This window comes from Loxodonta africana, chromosome 8 (genome assembly GCF_030014295.1).
Source record: "Loxodonta africana isolate mLoxAfr1 chromosome 8, mLoxAfr1.hap2, whole genome shotgun sequence".
Lineage (NCBI taxonomy): Eukaryota > Metazoa > Chordata > Mammalia > Proboscidea > Elephantidae > Loxodonta > Loxodonta africana.
In genome coordinates this window covers 50,264,035-50,280,482 of record NC_087349.1, presented here as the reverse complement: position 1 = coordinate 50,280,482, position 16,448 = coordinate 50,264,035, and the positions used below count along the sequence as shown (strand labels likewise).

The following is a 16,448-nucleotide window of genomic DNA, read 5'->3' as shown; positions in this document are numbered from 1 at the left end:
AAAATATATTTTATAATTTCTGAAAAATTAGTTTCAATATTAGCCAGATAGTTAACTTGTTTAAGGTATCGCACAAAAGTCACTTTGATTTTGATGTAGAATTTACCAGCTATTAGTGGAAGACTAAATAGGTTTATTTTTTTTATAAAAACTCATCAGAACAGAACATATAAACAGCAAGATATTCCAACCTTTTGTGTATCCTATATTCTAAAATATTACAGTGTGTGAAGCCAACCAAAATAAAACTAATCTTTTTAAGGGAAGTGTTTAGCATAATGTTTGGGCTACTGTAGTATCACAGACATTCTCAGGGGCTTGGGATGAGTAATCAGTCCTCTTTTTTGAGCTCCTACTACTGTCACATGTTGATATGTGCAACGCATTCTTTTATACTTGTGTTTAAGGAAATACTATTTCCTAGGGTTTATATATACCATTTAAAAAAAAAAAAAAAAGCCCTGTAGGTCTCAAATATAGGATATTTTCAGGTTCAGAATTTGGAGACAAAATGTTTGACTATGATTATCAGAAATGCTTAATCTTCTCATTTGTGCCTGCACGTGCAAATATGCAATGATCGTGGAAAGGAAATTGCCAGTTTCAATCTCTGCAAAATATGAATCACTCCAGTACCCAAAGGTGTTATCTCTAAAATAAAAATCCTAAGGGACAGAGTAGGATGGACAAAATGAAGTAGGCTCCGGCGTGGGACTGACATGTGTTTCAATCCCAACATGGCTGTAAATTATGGCCACATCATTAACCTTCCCTGACCTGAGTTTCTGCATCTGTGAGGCAATGCATTTCTCACAAACAAGTTAATTTATATAAACTGTCTAAAATAAAGTGAGTCCTCGATAAATGCTATCTGTAAGAGCCTGAGATTATTTTTCTTGGAAAACAGAATAAAGGTTTTATGGTTAGCACCACTGATTACATAATTTTAGTGCTGTTCACCATATTTGGTCTGTTCCAGATGAATAACTAGTTCATAGTCAGTCTTGTCCTCTTTTTACTTGACTAAATTTTATGAAGAAAAATAAATAAGGTGCAAAGGAGTTAAAGATCTCATCTGTGAAAATGTTGGTATGCTACATAACAAACATTTTCCCAAGTAACAAGAAGCCGTTCATCATTTTGCCTAATATCCTAGGGAGCTGATCCCAAGTCAGAATTGGCTTTGAAGTCAGCAGGGAAGCCCTTTGTTTAAACTAGCTTGATGGAACGAGAAAGTATCAGAGCAAAATTCAAAAAGGACACAAAGCCATTTGTGTGGCATAGTAGTTTTTTATACGTTTCAAATTATTTGTAGTTCACAATCCATTCTACAAGATCACAATATACAATGCACACACCTAAACATGGGGATAACTGAGCGTTAGATCCATTTCAACATCGGCATATTGTATTGCAGATAATTTTTTTTAACCAGCTAGGTTTTTTTTTTTAGATTCAGGGCAGGGGTAATTATTTGACTTTCTGTAATTCATTTGCACAACAATAAAATGCATTATTTTTTCAGTGTGAGGAGACTACAAATTGATAATAGTATTTTACAAATATTTAAATGCCATAAATTTAGCATATTTCCTACAGCTGAAACTATTTTATTAGTAATTATATGCTTTTTTATACTCTAATTTATCCTTTAACTACATGTAACAGAAAACAGTTGGATTAATAAAAAAGATAATTTTTAGAATGAAATCAACTGTATCCTTTTCCTCAAATAAATTACTTTCCTTAAAATATTTTAATGAAACTAATGTGTTCCCCTATATTATTCATTAATTTACTCAATAAACACTTTAAATCTTCTAGAGAGATGGTTGTTGTCAAAACACAAAGTTGTTTTCTCATAGTTTCAACCCTCGACTTGGGATCAGTCATTTTCAGGAAAATTTCTGAAAAGTTAATTGATCTGAATAAAATGAGTATTTCACATTAAATGTAATAAAGTGATATGTGATTCAAATGATTGAGTGTAGTAGAAAATTTACAGATTCATAGTTTATTCCTTGATATTTTACTATACTACTACTATTAATTAAAATTCATTGAGCACTTCCTAGGAGCCAGGGACTATCCTAAGAATTTTATATGGGGTTAGCCCTTACAACTTTTAGTCTTCACTACAACTCTGTGGGGTAGGTGGTCTATTATCCCTATTTTACCAATAAGAAAGCTGATACTCAGAAAGGTTACATAAAAAATTAGTGTCTGAGATGGGATTTGAATCTATAAAACCTGGCTCTAGAGCCTGTTGAACCAATGCTCCCTTGTAGATTATAGTTTTTAAATATATATGTATGTATGTATATGTATTTGTGGGAGGGGGGCATGCATGCACCTCCATCTATTCAAGCAGCGCTAGTACTATTGAAAATGAACCAGCTTGGAGATTGGATGTTAACATGGATTATATAATATCGGTCCTTTGAAAAATGAGAAGTCTTTATTGTAAATTCATTCCTTTGACTCTTGATACCCTTGTATACACAGCTGAAGGAATTGGAGCAGTGTCATGAGCTCTGGACATCCTACAAATGAAGGAGGCTGAAATAATATCAACTTTTTTTTTTTTAAACCTAAAAATGCTCATTATTTTGTTGTTGTTGTTAGCTGCCATTGAGTTGATTCTGACTCATGAAAATGCCATGTATGCAGAGTAGAACTGCTCCAGAGGGCTTTCCAGGCTGTGTCCTTTAGGAAGCAGATCACCAGGACTATCTTCTGGGCACTTCTGGGTGGGTTCAAACCACCAACCTTTGGCTAGTAGATGAGCACTTAACCATTTGCACAACCAGAAGAATTTACATGGTGATGTATTGCCAGACTTGAAGAATAAAAAGGCTGTCTTGTGCTCTACTAAGAGACAGTATTTAAAGAAAAAAGAAAACATCATAATTTAAATCTGTAATATATTAGCTCAAACCTGAAATAGAGAACAATGAATCCCAATGTCTAAAACACATTACCACTCTACATGGTACTCTGAGCTTTCTTTCTTTCTTTTTTTTTTTTTTTTTAAAGCAAGAAAGTGGTAATAGTATCAGCATATTAACATATGAAAATTCTATTTATTTTGGCTTTATACCCTTCTGTACTTTGTGACTCAGTTTTAGTCTATTTCAAAATGAATCCAAGGGTTTGTGGGCATGTATTATAATGTGTTCCTGCTGAAAGTCTTTTAACTTTCACATCTGAAATAAATCATCATCATTCCTCTAATAGCAACAGTTGTATGTGAGCTCCAATGAAGGGGTTTCCCAAGTGTCGCTGCATCGCTGCCACATCTATGGGACAGCCTGTGCTGACTGCTGCCTGGCAAGGGACCCTTACTGCGCCTGGGATGGCCATTCTTGCTCTAGGTTCTACCCAACTGGGAAGCGGTAAGTACTGCACATTCAGCCAAAATTCAGAATTGATGTCACTAAACAGTATCGCAGTGCTTCACACTATTAGAGTCCAATCTATTGTGGAATACTTGAAAAATGGCACTAAGAGTAATAGCTATGTTTAACACTACAGATAGTCTTTGAATGAAGAAAATGACTATGTTTTATAACACAGCCAAAACTGTTAAGTGTAGAGTACAAACCCATTGCTGTTGAGTCAATTCCAACTCATAGTGACCCTATAGGACAGAGCAGAACTGCCCCGTAGAGTTTGCGAGGAGTGCCTGGTGGGTTCGAACTGCTGACTTTTTGGTTAGCAGCTGTAGCTCTTAACCACTACACCACCAGGGTATTTTGGAAAGATTCCTTTCCACTTAAAGGCTCCTCTACATCCCTCCCCGCCCACCGCCACTGCAACCCATCATTTAGTTTTTTTCTGACATTACCTAATTATGTCTTTTTCGTTGTTGATGTTTTATATGATTCAGTATATCCTTAAATCTGACTTTCCTAGGGTTTCTCTAAGCTTTTTGATTATCTCGTTATTAAATGCCCGTCCTAGTTACAGGTACAGGAGTAGTGCTCCAGGATTGGTACCCTGATTTGCTTTCCAAACCTTGATGGCTATGCTTTTTCCTTCCCAACCATGGCAACTGCATGATTGTTGGGAGAGAGAAAAGGTAGTCTGATGCAGGATGTCTTTTTTCCAAACAGAGGCTTAGACAGAATACTCTGCACCAGGTTGGAAGGAACTCCAATGGCGAAACTGATTGTAAAGCAAAGAATAAGCAGAATTCAGGGTCAGCCAAACTCACATCTATTTTCAGGCATACCACCATGAGTCATGATGGGTGACAGGGCCCAACACCTATAAATTAGGGTCAGCATGTAGAGAGAAAATAGAGCCAACCATGACTGACAATGGCCTTTCAAGTGAAGCACTGGGCCAATAGTATTTTCTAGTTCTTTTATTCTCTGTCACAGGTACAGGCCTTTCAGGACCTTGACAGAATAAAATAGTCCTAGTACTTCTACTACATCTCACATACTTTGGACGTGTTGTCAGGAGGGATCAGTCCCTGGAGAAGAACATCATACTTGGTAGAGGGTCAGTGAAAAAGAGGAAGACCCTCAATGAAATGGATTGACATAGTGGCTGCAACAATGAGTTTAAGCATAACAACAATTGTGAGGATGGCACAGGACCTGGCAGTGTTTCATTCTGTTGTACATGAGGTTGCTATGAGTTGGAACTGAATTGATGGCTCCTAACATTTTTTTTTTTTTTTTTTTTTAACAACCACAACAACAGCAAGAATACTCTGGCCCTTTTTTCCATAAGCTTGTTCAACAAATATTTACTAAGGGATGAGTATTTGACAGGCAGTGTTCTAGGAGCCAAGCATATACAGTGAAAAACAACACTAGCAACAACAAAAAGACAAAAATCCTTGCCTTCTTGAAGAATAAATTCTAGAGGGGAAGAAAGACAGAAAACAGGAATTGCAATGTTAAGTGAATGATCAGGGAAGGCCTTCCGAGGGGGTGAAATTTGAACAAGAGCTTGCACTGTGATGAGGGATGGCACCAAGGCACTATCTAGGGTAATAGCATTCTCAAGGAGAACCTGCAATCCCTAAATCTGGAGTGCATCTGGATTGTACAAGGACAGCACCATAGCTAATGACAGTATATCACAATGAGAAGAAGGAAGGATAGAAAGAATTGAGGTCAAAAGGCCAAACCGTGTAGGACTTTATAAGTCATTAAAAAGCTTGTATTTAGAGTAAGGTGGAAAACTACTGAAGGTTTTTGAGCGCATGAGTGATATGATTTGCCTTTTAGTTTTGAAGGACTTCTTTAGTTGGATTAGGCTGGGATCACACTCCTGGGGTGGGAAGAGTGAAGGGTAGCAGAAGCTGTGAAACCAGTTAGGCGGCTACTGTAGATATAGATGAGATATAATGATGGTTTGCATTGGGTTATACAGGTGAGTTGGTGAAAAGTGGTCTGCTGATGCATTGGATGTGGGCTGTTAGAGAAATAGAAGAGTCAAAGATGATCCAAGTTCTTGGAACTGAATATTTGAAAATATGTAGACACCATTCCCTGAGAAAGGGAAGGCTATAGAAAAAGCAGGCTTGTAGGGAGAAAGATGACCTTACGTTAATGGTGCCTATTATATATTCAAGTGGAGACGTTGAGAAGGCAGTTGGAAATGTGAATCTGGAGTGGCCTGGGTGGGAGTACATAAAGACATGAGATAGAACCAGAGCTCTTGCTCTTTCAACTAGGAGTTTTCAGTATCTGTGTACAAAGACCCTTTGTTCCTTCATGTCGTTTTAAGACTTAGGCAAGAGGTCCATGGTCTCCTTTGATTTCTAATTAGAATTTCTGGACTTCATTACTCTGAGATCATCTGTCTTTGCCCTAGGCTGGAAGTCTGAACTCAGAACAAAGAGAGTGAGATGTAAATTCCAAATGTGACCTCAAATCAAAAATACCGTTGGTATTTTTCAACCATATTTGTCTTGCACTCCCAAATATAGCACTAATATTTTGAAATTATTACCATAACCAAGTATTTGTAAGGCAGTATTTTATCGGGCAGTTCTACTCTGTCTTATAGGGTCGCTGTGAGTCAGAATTGGCAACGGATTACGGATTTTTACAGTTAAGAAGCTGTAGAATTTGGCATCTCTAACACCTGGAATACAATCTTCTATCTAGTAACCAGATTTAGTGCTGAAGGAAACCAAAGCACTACATTTTCCAAGGAAGAAATGCCTCTAATCTGGAGACCAAAGAATGAATTTTACCATAGTCTTATAAAACTTTCAGACCTTGGCTTTGACCAGCATACATTTTGATTTACTAAATATTTTTCAAGTAAAATTTCACACTACATATAAACTATTATGTTGTATTTAAGCTAGTGTTTATATTTTGGAGGTTTCTGCTAATATGTGAGCTGGTTCATTTGCACCTGTGTTCTCCTACCTGTTACAACCCCAGTTATCCTTTCTAATATGTGTGCTTAAACACAGATTCTATCCTAACACCACAAATCATGAGCCTCATCGTTTCCTTTTAAATAAACAACTGAAGCTATCTTGCTGTGTTTTATTGTTTCAATATCACGTCACGTGTTGTAGATTGAGATGAAAAATAGAGAGCTGTCTTGATCATCTCTAGGTCTTATTTCTACCATGAATATCCCGAAAAGAGACCTCTTAGCCTACACATATTCTTTGTATAATATACTGGGGGTTTCAATGAAAAAATCTATACTATTTAAATCCTCCACATTATTTCCAAACTTAGTTATGCATATACTTATACTTCCAGTGCATATACTTATAGTGAATATAATGTGAATACAGTGTATATGTCTATAGCGAATGCTTGCATGTTTGCTGAATTAATAACCATATACTCCCCATTCAGTATTTATTTCCTTGAGAGATAAAATGGTAATGATGATAATGATCATTTGGATATTTTTCACGTTCATTTTCTTTAATAGTGTTACCTTGCCTGATTTTATTCTGATAGCACTTTCTATCTTACTGGAACACAAAAATACTTAGAGGAATTCATAGGACTGAAAAGTGAAAACAAGTCCTTTGTATGGAAACAGAGAAATACTTGGAAATCGACCAGAGTCCAGACTTTAACATAATAAAGTTGATAAATATTATTGGTTCAGTAGTTTCTTTTTTTTTTTTTTTTTAAGTTGGTTCGTTGTAAACCATGCAAGCATTTTTTTTATCTCTACTATCTAGTATCTTAAATATTTGTGTATTCATATCAAGTATTGCAATTTAGTCTCTTATGTTATTGACTTTGGATTCAGATATGTAGTTAGAAACTTTATTTTAAGACAAGACAATCAGTTCAATCTTCAAGTAAATATATTTTTTTTTATACAGGAAGAAAATGATCTCATTGTTTATCCAAAGGAATAGACTATAAGGGAGGGAACATTGGCAACTTGAGCCAAATCTCAAATCCTACATGTAATATAATATTACTCTGCCTACCAGAGTGCTTTTGGGATGCTATACAAATGCATTAAGGGAGACTACACATACCAAAGGCTCAGATGGCTGCCTTTCTGATCTCCTGATTTAAGCCAAGCCATAATAATGCTCCTCTTGTATTTGAATGTCTGGAAGCTTTGTGATATTGTAAATTCAGATTGCCCAGCTTGAGAGTTTGTATACATGAGTAAACCACTACATCACGCTGATCACAGTACAATAAATTCAACCATCCTGAGTGATATTGCTTGCCTGCCCAAAACCAAACCCATTGCCATCAAGTCAATTCCAACTAGATAGCTTAAAATGACCAGTTCATCCTAAGAACTCTCGCAGGGTGCTCATTATAACATACACTTTCAAGTTGGTGGTAAATAATGTCATGACGTCAACATATAGCAAATGCAAGGTAGTAAAACCCTGATATAAAAGCTATTCTAGACTATGGTGTTAATTGGATTTCCTGAAATAAGTGTGACTAAGATTTCTATTTTTGTGTGTGTGGTTGTATAGAAATATATAATTAAATGAAGATTGAGTGATCTTTTTGGAAAAGGAATATTTAAATAGTCAAATGGTTGACGCATATATTTCCATAAATAGATGAATATATTCCATTATATACATAAATTAATACCTATTTGCTGTAACCTTAAAATGAAATTATTTCTTCTATTATTGACAACTTTGAGATTAATTTTGCCTTGTAAGTTTAATAACAACTGTGAGATTATAATATTTTCATTTTTTAATGTTGAATATTTTAACTTATCTTTAAGGATAAAAATAGTAAAAGATTTAACAATTAACTCAATTAAGTTATATACTCATTTGTTTTTCAGCATCGAGAGTAAATATTCAGTTTAGCGGCTTGCCTCCAATGTTTAGATTTCTCTTCCTTCTTGCTTGTTGCATTGTTCAGTCCATGCTGCATTACAGAGAAGATTTCAGTTGCTCCATTTTGATTTATTACATTATGTAGTACAATTGAAACCAAAATACTTAATGAATCTAAGATTCAGGAAATCAAATAATTAATACAGAAAAAAGTAGATAAGGGTGAAATATTATGCCTACAACTTAATTTCTAAAGATTTTTATATATGTGGATATGCAGTATATAAACAAGTATACATAAGAAAGAAAGAAAGAGATATGGCAAAATATAACAATTCATAAATCTAGATATACCACCGTTTATTGTACTCATGTACCAACTTTTCTGTAACCTTGAAATTTTTCAAAATAAAAGATTGGGGGAAAATACTTATTCTAGTAAATGAACAATTTTGCTTAGTTTTATATTAAACAGGAGCCTTGGTGATACAGTGGTTAAGAGCTCGGCTGCTAACCAAAAGGTCAGCAGTTCAAATCCACCAACCACTCCTTGGAAACCCTATAAGGCGTTCTACTGTGTCCTGTAAGGGTGGCTGTAAGTCGGAACTGACTCGACGGCAATGGGCTTGGGTACAGGTTATATTAAATGTCCGTGTTCTATATATTACTTGCTTTACAAGTTGTTGACTTTTGTAAAATGAGTTTTTTTTTTTTTTTAGGAAAAGCTTTCATAAGATGGAAAATACTAGTGAGTTTGTACTTTGAAGGTTAACATTTTAGGAAATTTTGGGTAAATGACTAAACTGAAATTTGTACTATTAATTATGGAACATAGCATTTACCCATGGAGTCCCTGGGTGGCACAAATGGTTAAGTGCTCGACTACTAGTTGAAAGGTTGGTAGTTCAAACCCACCCAAAGGTGCCTCAGGATACAGGACTGGTGATCTGCTTCCAAAAGGTCACAGCCTTGGAAACCCTACAGTGCAGTTCTATTCTGCACACATGGGGTCATCATGACTCAGAATGCACTCAATGGCAGCTAACAACAGCAACAATAAGAACTGACCCAGGACATACATATAATAGGAGGTTCATAACAATTCCATCACAAACAGTAGACGAGAAGGGACTGCATTTATTCTGACTGAAAAACAAGGATAAGTACCTACCCGATCATTGACACATTGAGTGAAAAATGTGAGATATCCAGGTCTTTTTTTTTTTTTTTTAATTTATGAAAGCCTAGGCAATCAAAAGTTTGTGAAATTAAACAATCATTTACTGCAATTTAATTGGCCGTGTTAACTCTAGACCACTTTTATGTGTTTCTGCACTTACAGGAGGAGCCGCAGACAAGATGTGAGACATGGAAATCCATTGACTCAATGCAGAGGATTCAATCTAAAAGGTACTAAAAGTGAGCAATGGTGAACTTGGTAGAGTAGTTATGCTACATTTCACATTTGAATAAAGGAAATATCACATCAGATCCAACTACGTCATTTTAAAGAAAAGTTCACTATAAAAATTATTTGTATTCATGTATGGTAATTATAAAATAAAATGTTACTTTGTATAATATTGAAAATTGTACAAAAACAAATATATGGGTACATAGATATCTTGGGTATGTTAGCTGATAGGTCTTTTAAAAAAAAAAAAACATGGATGGTAATCATAGATTTTCTTAGCTTCTATTTTCTTTCTGAAGAAATTGACTTGGTTTTGCAATTAATAACCATTCCATGTACTTTTGACAATCTTACCTTGCATTCTACATTTAATCTGATCCCTTCCTTCACATCCTGACATGGAAATAATCTGTTATTACATTCCGCCCACCAATGCCCTCCCCACACTCACCTCCGTCATGCATAAGTAACTCCCAGCAGACCTTCCCCCGGCTCACCAAGGTGCTATAGGTGTGCTGCTGTTAACAACTAATGCTGAGATTCCTATTGCCAATCTTCATATGTATTGACTTTTTTTTTAGTATAGAATGGCATCCTGGTTACTAACTACACCCAAGGAGCAAATTAAGACAGACTTTGCTTAATTGTTCCAAATGTCTAATTGAAGTACCAAATCCAGATTACCATTTTTCTGTTTCCAGAATTTTTTTTACAAATGTGTTTTATTTCCTTTTAATTGTGGTAGTAGTCATTGTGGTAGGAATATTGACAGTGGAGATAATGGGTAAACATTTATTAATGCTGTGTCAAAACCCAAGCTAAGTGCATTGTATTCAGAATGCAAGTTAAATGCTTTTTTAATGGAATATCATACTTAATGCTTGTTATGGATTGAATTGTGCTGTGCCTATGGTTATAATTCCATTTGGGACTGGGTTGTCTTTGTTGTGTTAGTGAGGCAGGATTAGGGTAGGGTGTGTATCGAATCAATCTCTTTTGAGATACAGAAGAGATTAAACAAGCAAGCAGAAGAGAGATGTGGTAAGATAGATGCCAACACACATGGACATCTCCAAGGAACCAGGAAATAGAAGCTGAAGAGATGAGGACCTTCCTCCAGAGCTGACAGAGAAAGAAGGCCTTTCCCTAGAGCTGGCACTCTGAATTCATACATCTAGACTCCTAAACTGTGAGAAAATAAATTTCTGTTTCATAAAGTCACTCACTTGTGGTATTTCTGTTACAACAGCATTAGGTAACTATGAGAGAATTTGGTACTGGGAGTGGGTTTGCTGTTCTAACAAATACCTACAATGTGGAAGTGGTTTTGAAATAGGGTAATGAGTGGAGGATGAAAGGGTTTGAACTGCCTAATAATAAAAGCCTAGATTGCCTTAAAGAGACTGTTGGTAAAATTATGGCTGACAAAGATGATTCTAGTGAGGGCTCAGAAGGAAATGAGGGGAGCTATGGAGGAAGAGGATAGCTATTCTCTATCATCTTAGAGAATACATATAGCACCAGCAACAGAACCTTGCCTGAAATGTGGACGTTAAAAGTGCTTCTGGTGAGCTTTAAAAGAAAATGATAAACATGTGATTGGACAATGGAGGAAGGGTGATGCTTTTCATGCAGTGACAAAGAACTTGTCTGAATTATGTTCAGATGATTGGTGGAAGGTAGAACTTGTAACTGATGAACTTGTATATCTGGATAATGAGATTTCTATACAGGATCCTAAAAGGATCATGTGGTTTTTCCTTGCTTCTTATAGTAAAATGGAAGATGAAAGAGACGACTTAAAAATGAACTACACAAAATGAAAACAAAACTTAAAGATTTAGAAAATTCTGCTGTACAAACTAAGGACACATATCCTAGAATTTTCACCAAGGGCATAGCTACACAATCTTTTGTTAAAGAGTCTAAGCCTATGACTGATGGATCTAACCAACCACCACAGCAAGAAACCTATCAACTTAGACTGAAGACGACAGAGAAAGAACGAATGGAAAGAATGCTGTCTGCCTCTTGGAATTCTACAAGCAGCAAACAGGCCAAAGGATTACATCTGTTGTCCTCCAAGAAAAGAAAAGGACCATCTGTGGAACAGATCAGAGATCAGTAGAGCTGTTGGAAGGAGCATAGGAAGAAGGGACTTCTTGGTTTCGAAGGATGGGACCACAGTCTTCTGGATCTCAAAGTGTGGGGTCATAGCCTCCTAGGTTTCAAAGAATTGGGTCTTCTCTAACTTGGTTCCAGAGTGCGGGGCTGTCTTAAGATGTGCCAGGGGTATGGGGTTACCATCCAGAGCTGAGGGGTAGGGCTGCCATGCCCAAGGGGCAGAAGAACAGGGACTGCCAGGGCTGGGGGGGTGGGGTTGCCACTTATACTCAGATGGACTAGGAGAATGAGGCCTCCCAAGGCCAAGAGAGCAGAGTTGCCATCCCAGTGTGCCTGGAAGGCAGAGCTGAAGTTCAGGACTGAGGGGCCTCCACCCAGAATCCAGAGATTGTGACCAACACCCAGAGTCTGGAGGACAGGACCATTGCCTAGATGATCTCAGCAGAGGATTATTTTCAGGCCTTGAGAGCTAATGTAATTTTTTCTGCCAAGTTTTCGACTTGCTTGGTGCCTGTTATCCTTTCTTTCCCTACAATTTCTCCCATTTGAGATAGAAATGTCTACCTTGTGCTTATTCCGCCATTGTACTTTGGAAACAGATACCTTGTATTCTAAATTGCGCAGGTTCAGAGATTAAAAGGAATTTTGTCCCAGGGTGTAATACACTGGAAGTCTCACCCATATTTTGTTTGATTTAAATGATTCAAGAGATGAGATTTTGGACTTGGAGTTGATTTAAGACTTTTGAGATGATGTGATGTGGTGAATGTGTTCTACATGGGGCAAGGACATGAATTTTGGGGGGCCAAAGTATGGAATGTTATAGATTGAATTGTGTCTCCCCAAAAAATATGTGTTGTAAATCCTAACCTCTGTGCCTATGGTTATAATCCCATTTGGGAATCGGTTATCTTTGTTATGTTAATGAGGTAGAATTAGTGTAGGGTCTGTCTTGAGTCACTCTCTTTTGAGATATAAAAGAGATTAAACAAGCAAGCAGAGAGAGTTGGGGTAAGATAGATGCCAAGACACATGGAGATCCCCAAGGAACCAGGAAACAGAAGCTGAAGAGACAAGGACCTTCCTCCAGAACTGAGAAAGAGAGAAATCCTTTCCCTAGAGCTGGTGCTGTGAATTCAGACTTCTAGGCTCTTAAAGCTGTGAAAAAAATAAATTTCTGTTTGTTAAAGCCACCCACTGTGGTATTTCTGTTATAACAGCACTACATAACTGAGACATGCTCAAGTAATTGCACTAAAGTAGGGTCTATTATTATACTCATTTTTACAAACAGGGATTCTGTTCATGTTATTGTAAAATCTAAGCTACCACATAATTATGCTAAATGCTTTTTATAATTTAATATTTTCAGTAAGGAGCATATGTGAAAAATATATTCCATGTTTTAGAGCTGAGGAAAACTAAGACCCAAAGAGGTCAAGTAACATGTTTAAGTTCACACAGCCTATAGTGTCAAAGTCAGGACTCTATCCAGGTATTTCTGATTCCAAAGGCTGTTCTCAACCACTGCATCCCACTACAGCCATGTCTTGCTTTTTTCCTTTTTCCGGTGTTTCTGAATTTCATCTATACCACATTAGGAGTGGAATTTAGGGCCGGGATAAATCAGGCTTCAATATTGACCTGGAACTGACTAGCTCTTTAGCTAGGATATGTTATTTAAGTTCTCTGAGCCTAAGTTTCCTCAGCTTTGAGAAAGGAAATATTACCTAACTCACAAGGATGCTGTAATAATTACATGTTCAAAGTGACGTTAAATACAATCTTTGAAGTAGAGTGATTCTTGAATAAGCATTCTTTATGTTAGGCGTTCCCTCCTTCCCTTTTGATTAAACATAGCAGGTAAACAATGTAACAGTTTACCTGTTAAATGATTATCTCTCTCTTTTGCTGGTTGCCATAATTGATATCAATTTTATAGAGAAATTAACATTCATACAGGAGTAAAAAAAAAAAATGCTCTAAATTCCATTGTTTCTCTCCCCTCCTCCCTTTCTCCTCTTCTCCCCTCCCCTTTCTCCCATCTCCCTGCTTTCTTTCTCTTTCTCTCTCTTTCTCCTTCTTTCCCTCTCCACTATCCCTCTCTCTTTTTATTTTTGCTTTTCAGCATACAGAAATGCAGCTGAAGTTGTTCAGTATGGAGTAAAAAATAACACCACTTTCCTTGAGTGTGCCCCCAAGTCTCCACAGGCATCTATCAAGTGGTTGCTACAGAAAGACAAAGACAGGAGGAAAGAGGTGGGTAATGCAGCGCTGCAGCAATCAGTCAGGGCCTGGGAGAGAACATTAAATCTCTGTCCCTCAGTGAGGATCAGATCAAACAAAAAGGAAAAGGCATATAAGCATCTTTTTATGCCTTTGACATGAAAAATATCACCTTCTTTAAAATCAGTTGTCCTTAGAGTTGATGGATTAATTAGAAATCCTCTCTGCCTGCTCACCTGTAACATGGTAATTGAAACAAGAGCTGGGGCACTAAGAGTGTGGCATTGATGTGAGGAAGCATTTGTAAAAGAAACAAGATGTGCGCAAATCCAGAAGCCAGGTTCTCACACAACAGCATCTTTGTGTGATTCACTGGAATAAAAGAGGCTTTAAAAACACGTTCAGTTCCTTCAGCAAGAAATTAGACTAAACTATAACGTTATTGCAAAGAACATTTTTCTGCTATGTGGTAATGTTTCCATTTTTCTATAAGCCATAATTCTCAGGTTTCGGTTAGGTAATATATGGAATCATTGTTTATGGGACCGTTGCCTTTATTTAGGGATGTTGGTATGGGGGAAGTACCCTAGATTTTGAAATAAAAAACATTTACGCTAAACCTTTCACTGGTTGGAATGATCTGCTTTTAAAGGGAAACAGTGTAAAATGGCAAGGGTGATATATTGTAAGTAATGGATTCCATAATATTGATGTCATATTGGTATGAAAAATGAGAAGATAGATAATAGGTAGGTAGATAGGTAGGTAGATTTAAAAAAAAAAACCCACTGCTATCCAGTTATTCTGACTCATAGCAACCCCATGGGATTTCTAAGCCTGTAAATCTTTACAGAAGCAGACTGCCACATCTTTCTCTCAAGAAGCTGCTGGTAGTTTCGAACTGCTGACCTTTTGGTTGGCAGTTGAACGTTTGAACCACTGCACCACCAGGACTCCCTCGAGAAAACCCGTTGCCTTTGAGTCAATTCCAACTCACAGTTACCCTAGAGGCCAGAGTAGAACTGCCTCATAACCTTTATGGAAGCAGACTGCCACATCTTTCTCCTGTGGAGCAGCTGACTGGTGGGTTTGAACCACTGACCTTTCAGATAGCAGCTGAGTGCTTTACCTTTGTGCCACCAGGGCTCCCACAGATGATAGATAGATAGATGATAGATAGACAGATGATAGATAGATGATAGATAGATAGACAGACAGACAGACAGGTGATAGGTAGGTAGGTATGAGGTAGATGATAGATTAGATAGATAAGTAGGTGGGTAGGGTAATTTAAAATGTAGTCCTGTTAACAGTGCATCATAAAGTCTGATGGAGCTTTCCATATATATGGGCATTCTTCTATTATGGGCAATTGTATTGCTACATAGTAAGTTCATTAAGGCTATGTAGAATGGATATGGTCCTAAACTATAAAGAAAAAAAACTATAGAAGACAGATAATCCAAAAAAAAAACAAAAAAACCCACTGTCGTCAAATCGATCCTGACTCATAACGACTGCATCAAAATTACCGAAATAAATGTTAGATCTATATGAGGAAATACTTTCCAACTCTCACACCTGTCTGTCCAAAGACAGCAGTTTGGGAAATTGTGTGTCTCAGTCACTGGAAAAATCAGCCATAGACTAATGACCACTTGCATAAAAGGAGATTTAATTATCTGGAGGAAACAAGCTAGACGAAATTCAATGCCCCTTCTTGCCTCGGAATTCTATGATTCTAAAAAAAAAAAAAATCTTTAAATAAGTTATAGTTTATTTTATGTGTGTATATATATATATATATTTGCTACAAAATCTATCATCAAAGGAACCTTGTAGAATTTCTTCAATCTAATTAATTACAATTTTTTGGAATGGACGTGGGTTATAATAATATTTGCCTTGCAAAGTCACCAGGTTATAAACTAGAATGTATGATGGTGATTGTCACACAGAAGTGGAGTTCTTAGGCTAAACTGGGGCACTGGGTTAGAATATATGGACACGAGCAATCTTTTCACCTCTCTCCTTTTTTCTCTAAAGCAATGAAGTTTTGATTTGGAGTTCATTAATAGTGAAAAGTCTCTTTGTATACAACTTCACCATTTAGAAGGAAATTCTATGTACTTTACCTTATTTTGATTTTGGTAGAATTCCTTGTTTACTCAGTGAAAGAGCATCCCAGAGTGTACACTTCAGGAAACTTCCCACCACTTGGTTTTTACCTGTTCATTGGCAACACTGGCCAGATCCGTGAGGAATATGGATTCCAAGCATTTAGCTAATGTCCCGCAGATAGTAATTCTCCAGTACAAGCCTCGTTAATATTAAACATACTTTTCATTACCTGTCATTGAAAAGTAAAGCCACTCAGAGGAACACCTTACTAGACAATGACAT

General features: G+C 36.7%; 1 protein-coding gene across 4 annotated transcripts in view; it reads left to right on the top strand.

The window, feature by feature from the left end:
* SEMA3C (semaphorin 3C) overlaps positions 1-16,448 on the top strand; it is a 197,845-nt gene that overhangs the window by 177,778 nt on the left and 3,619 nt on the right. For 3 of the 4 annotated variants that reach the window (XM_010587309.3, XM_010587308.3, XM_003407177.4), the window contains exons 15-17: positions 3,238-3,395; positions 9,624-9,691; positions 13,948-14,078. In XM_010587309.3, the coding sequence (XP_010585611.1) occupies positions 3,238-3,395; positions 9,624-9,691; positions 13,948-14,078 (357 nt within the window). Of the gene's footprint in view, positions 1-3,237; positions 3,396-9,623; positions 9,692-11,469; positions 12,009-13,947; positions 14,079-16,448 lie in introns of those variants that run through there. The other variant, XM_064289918.1, reaches the window with a different exon arrangement.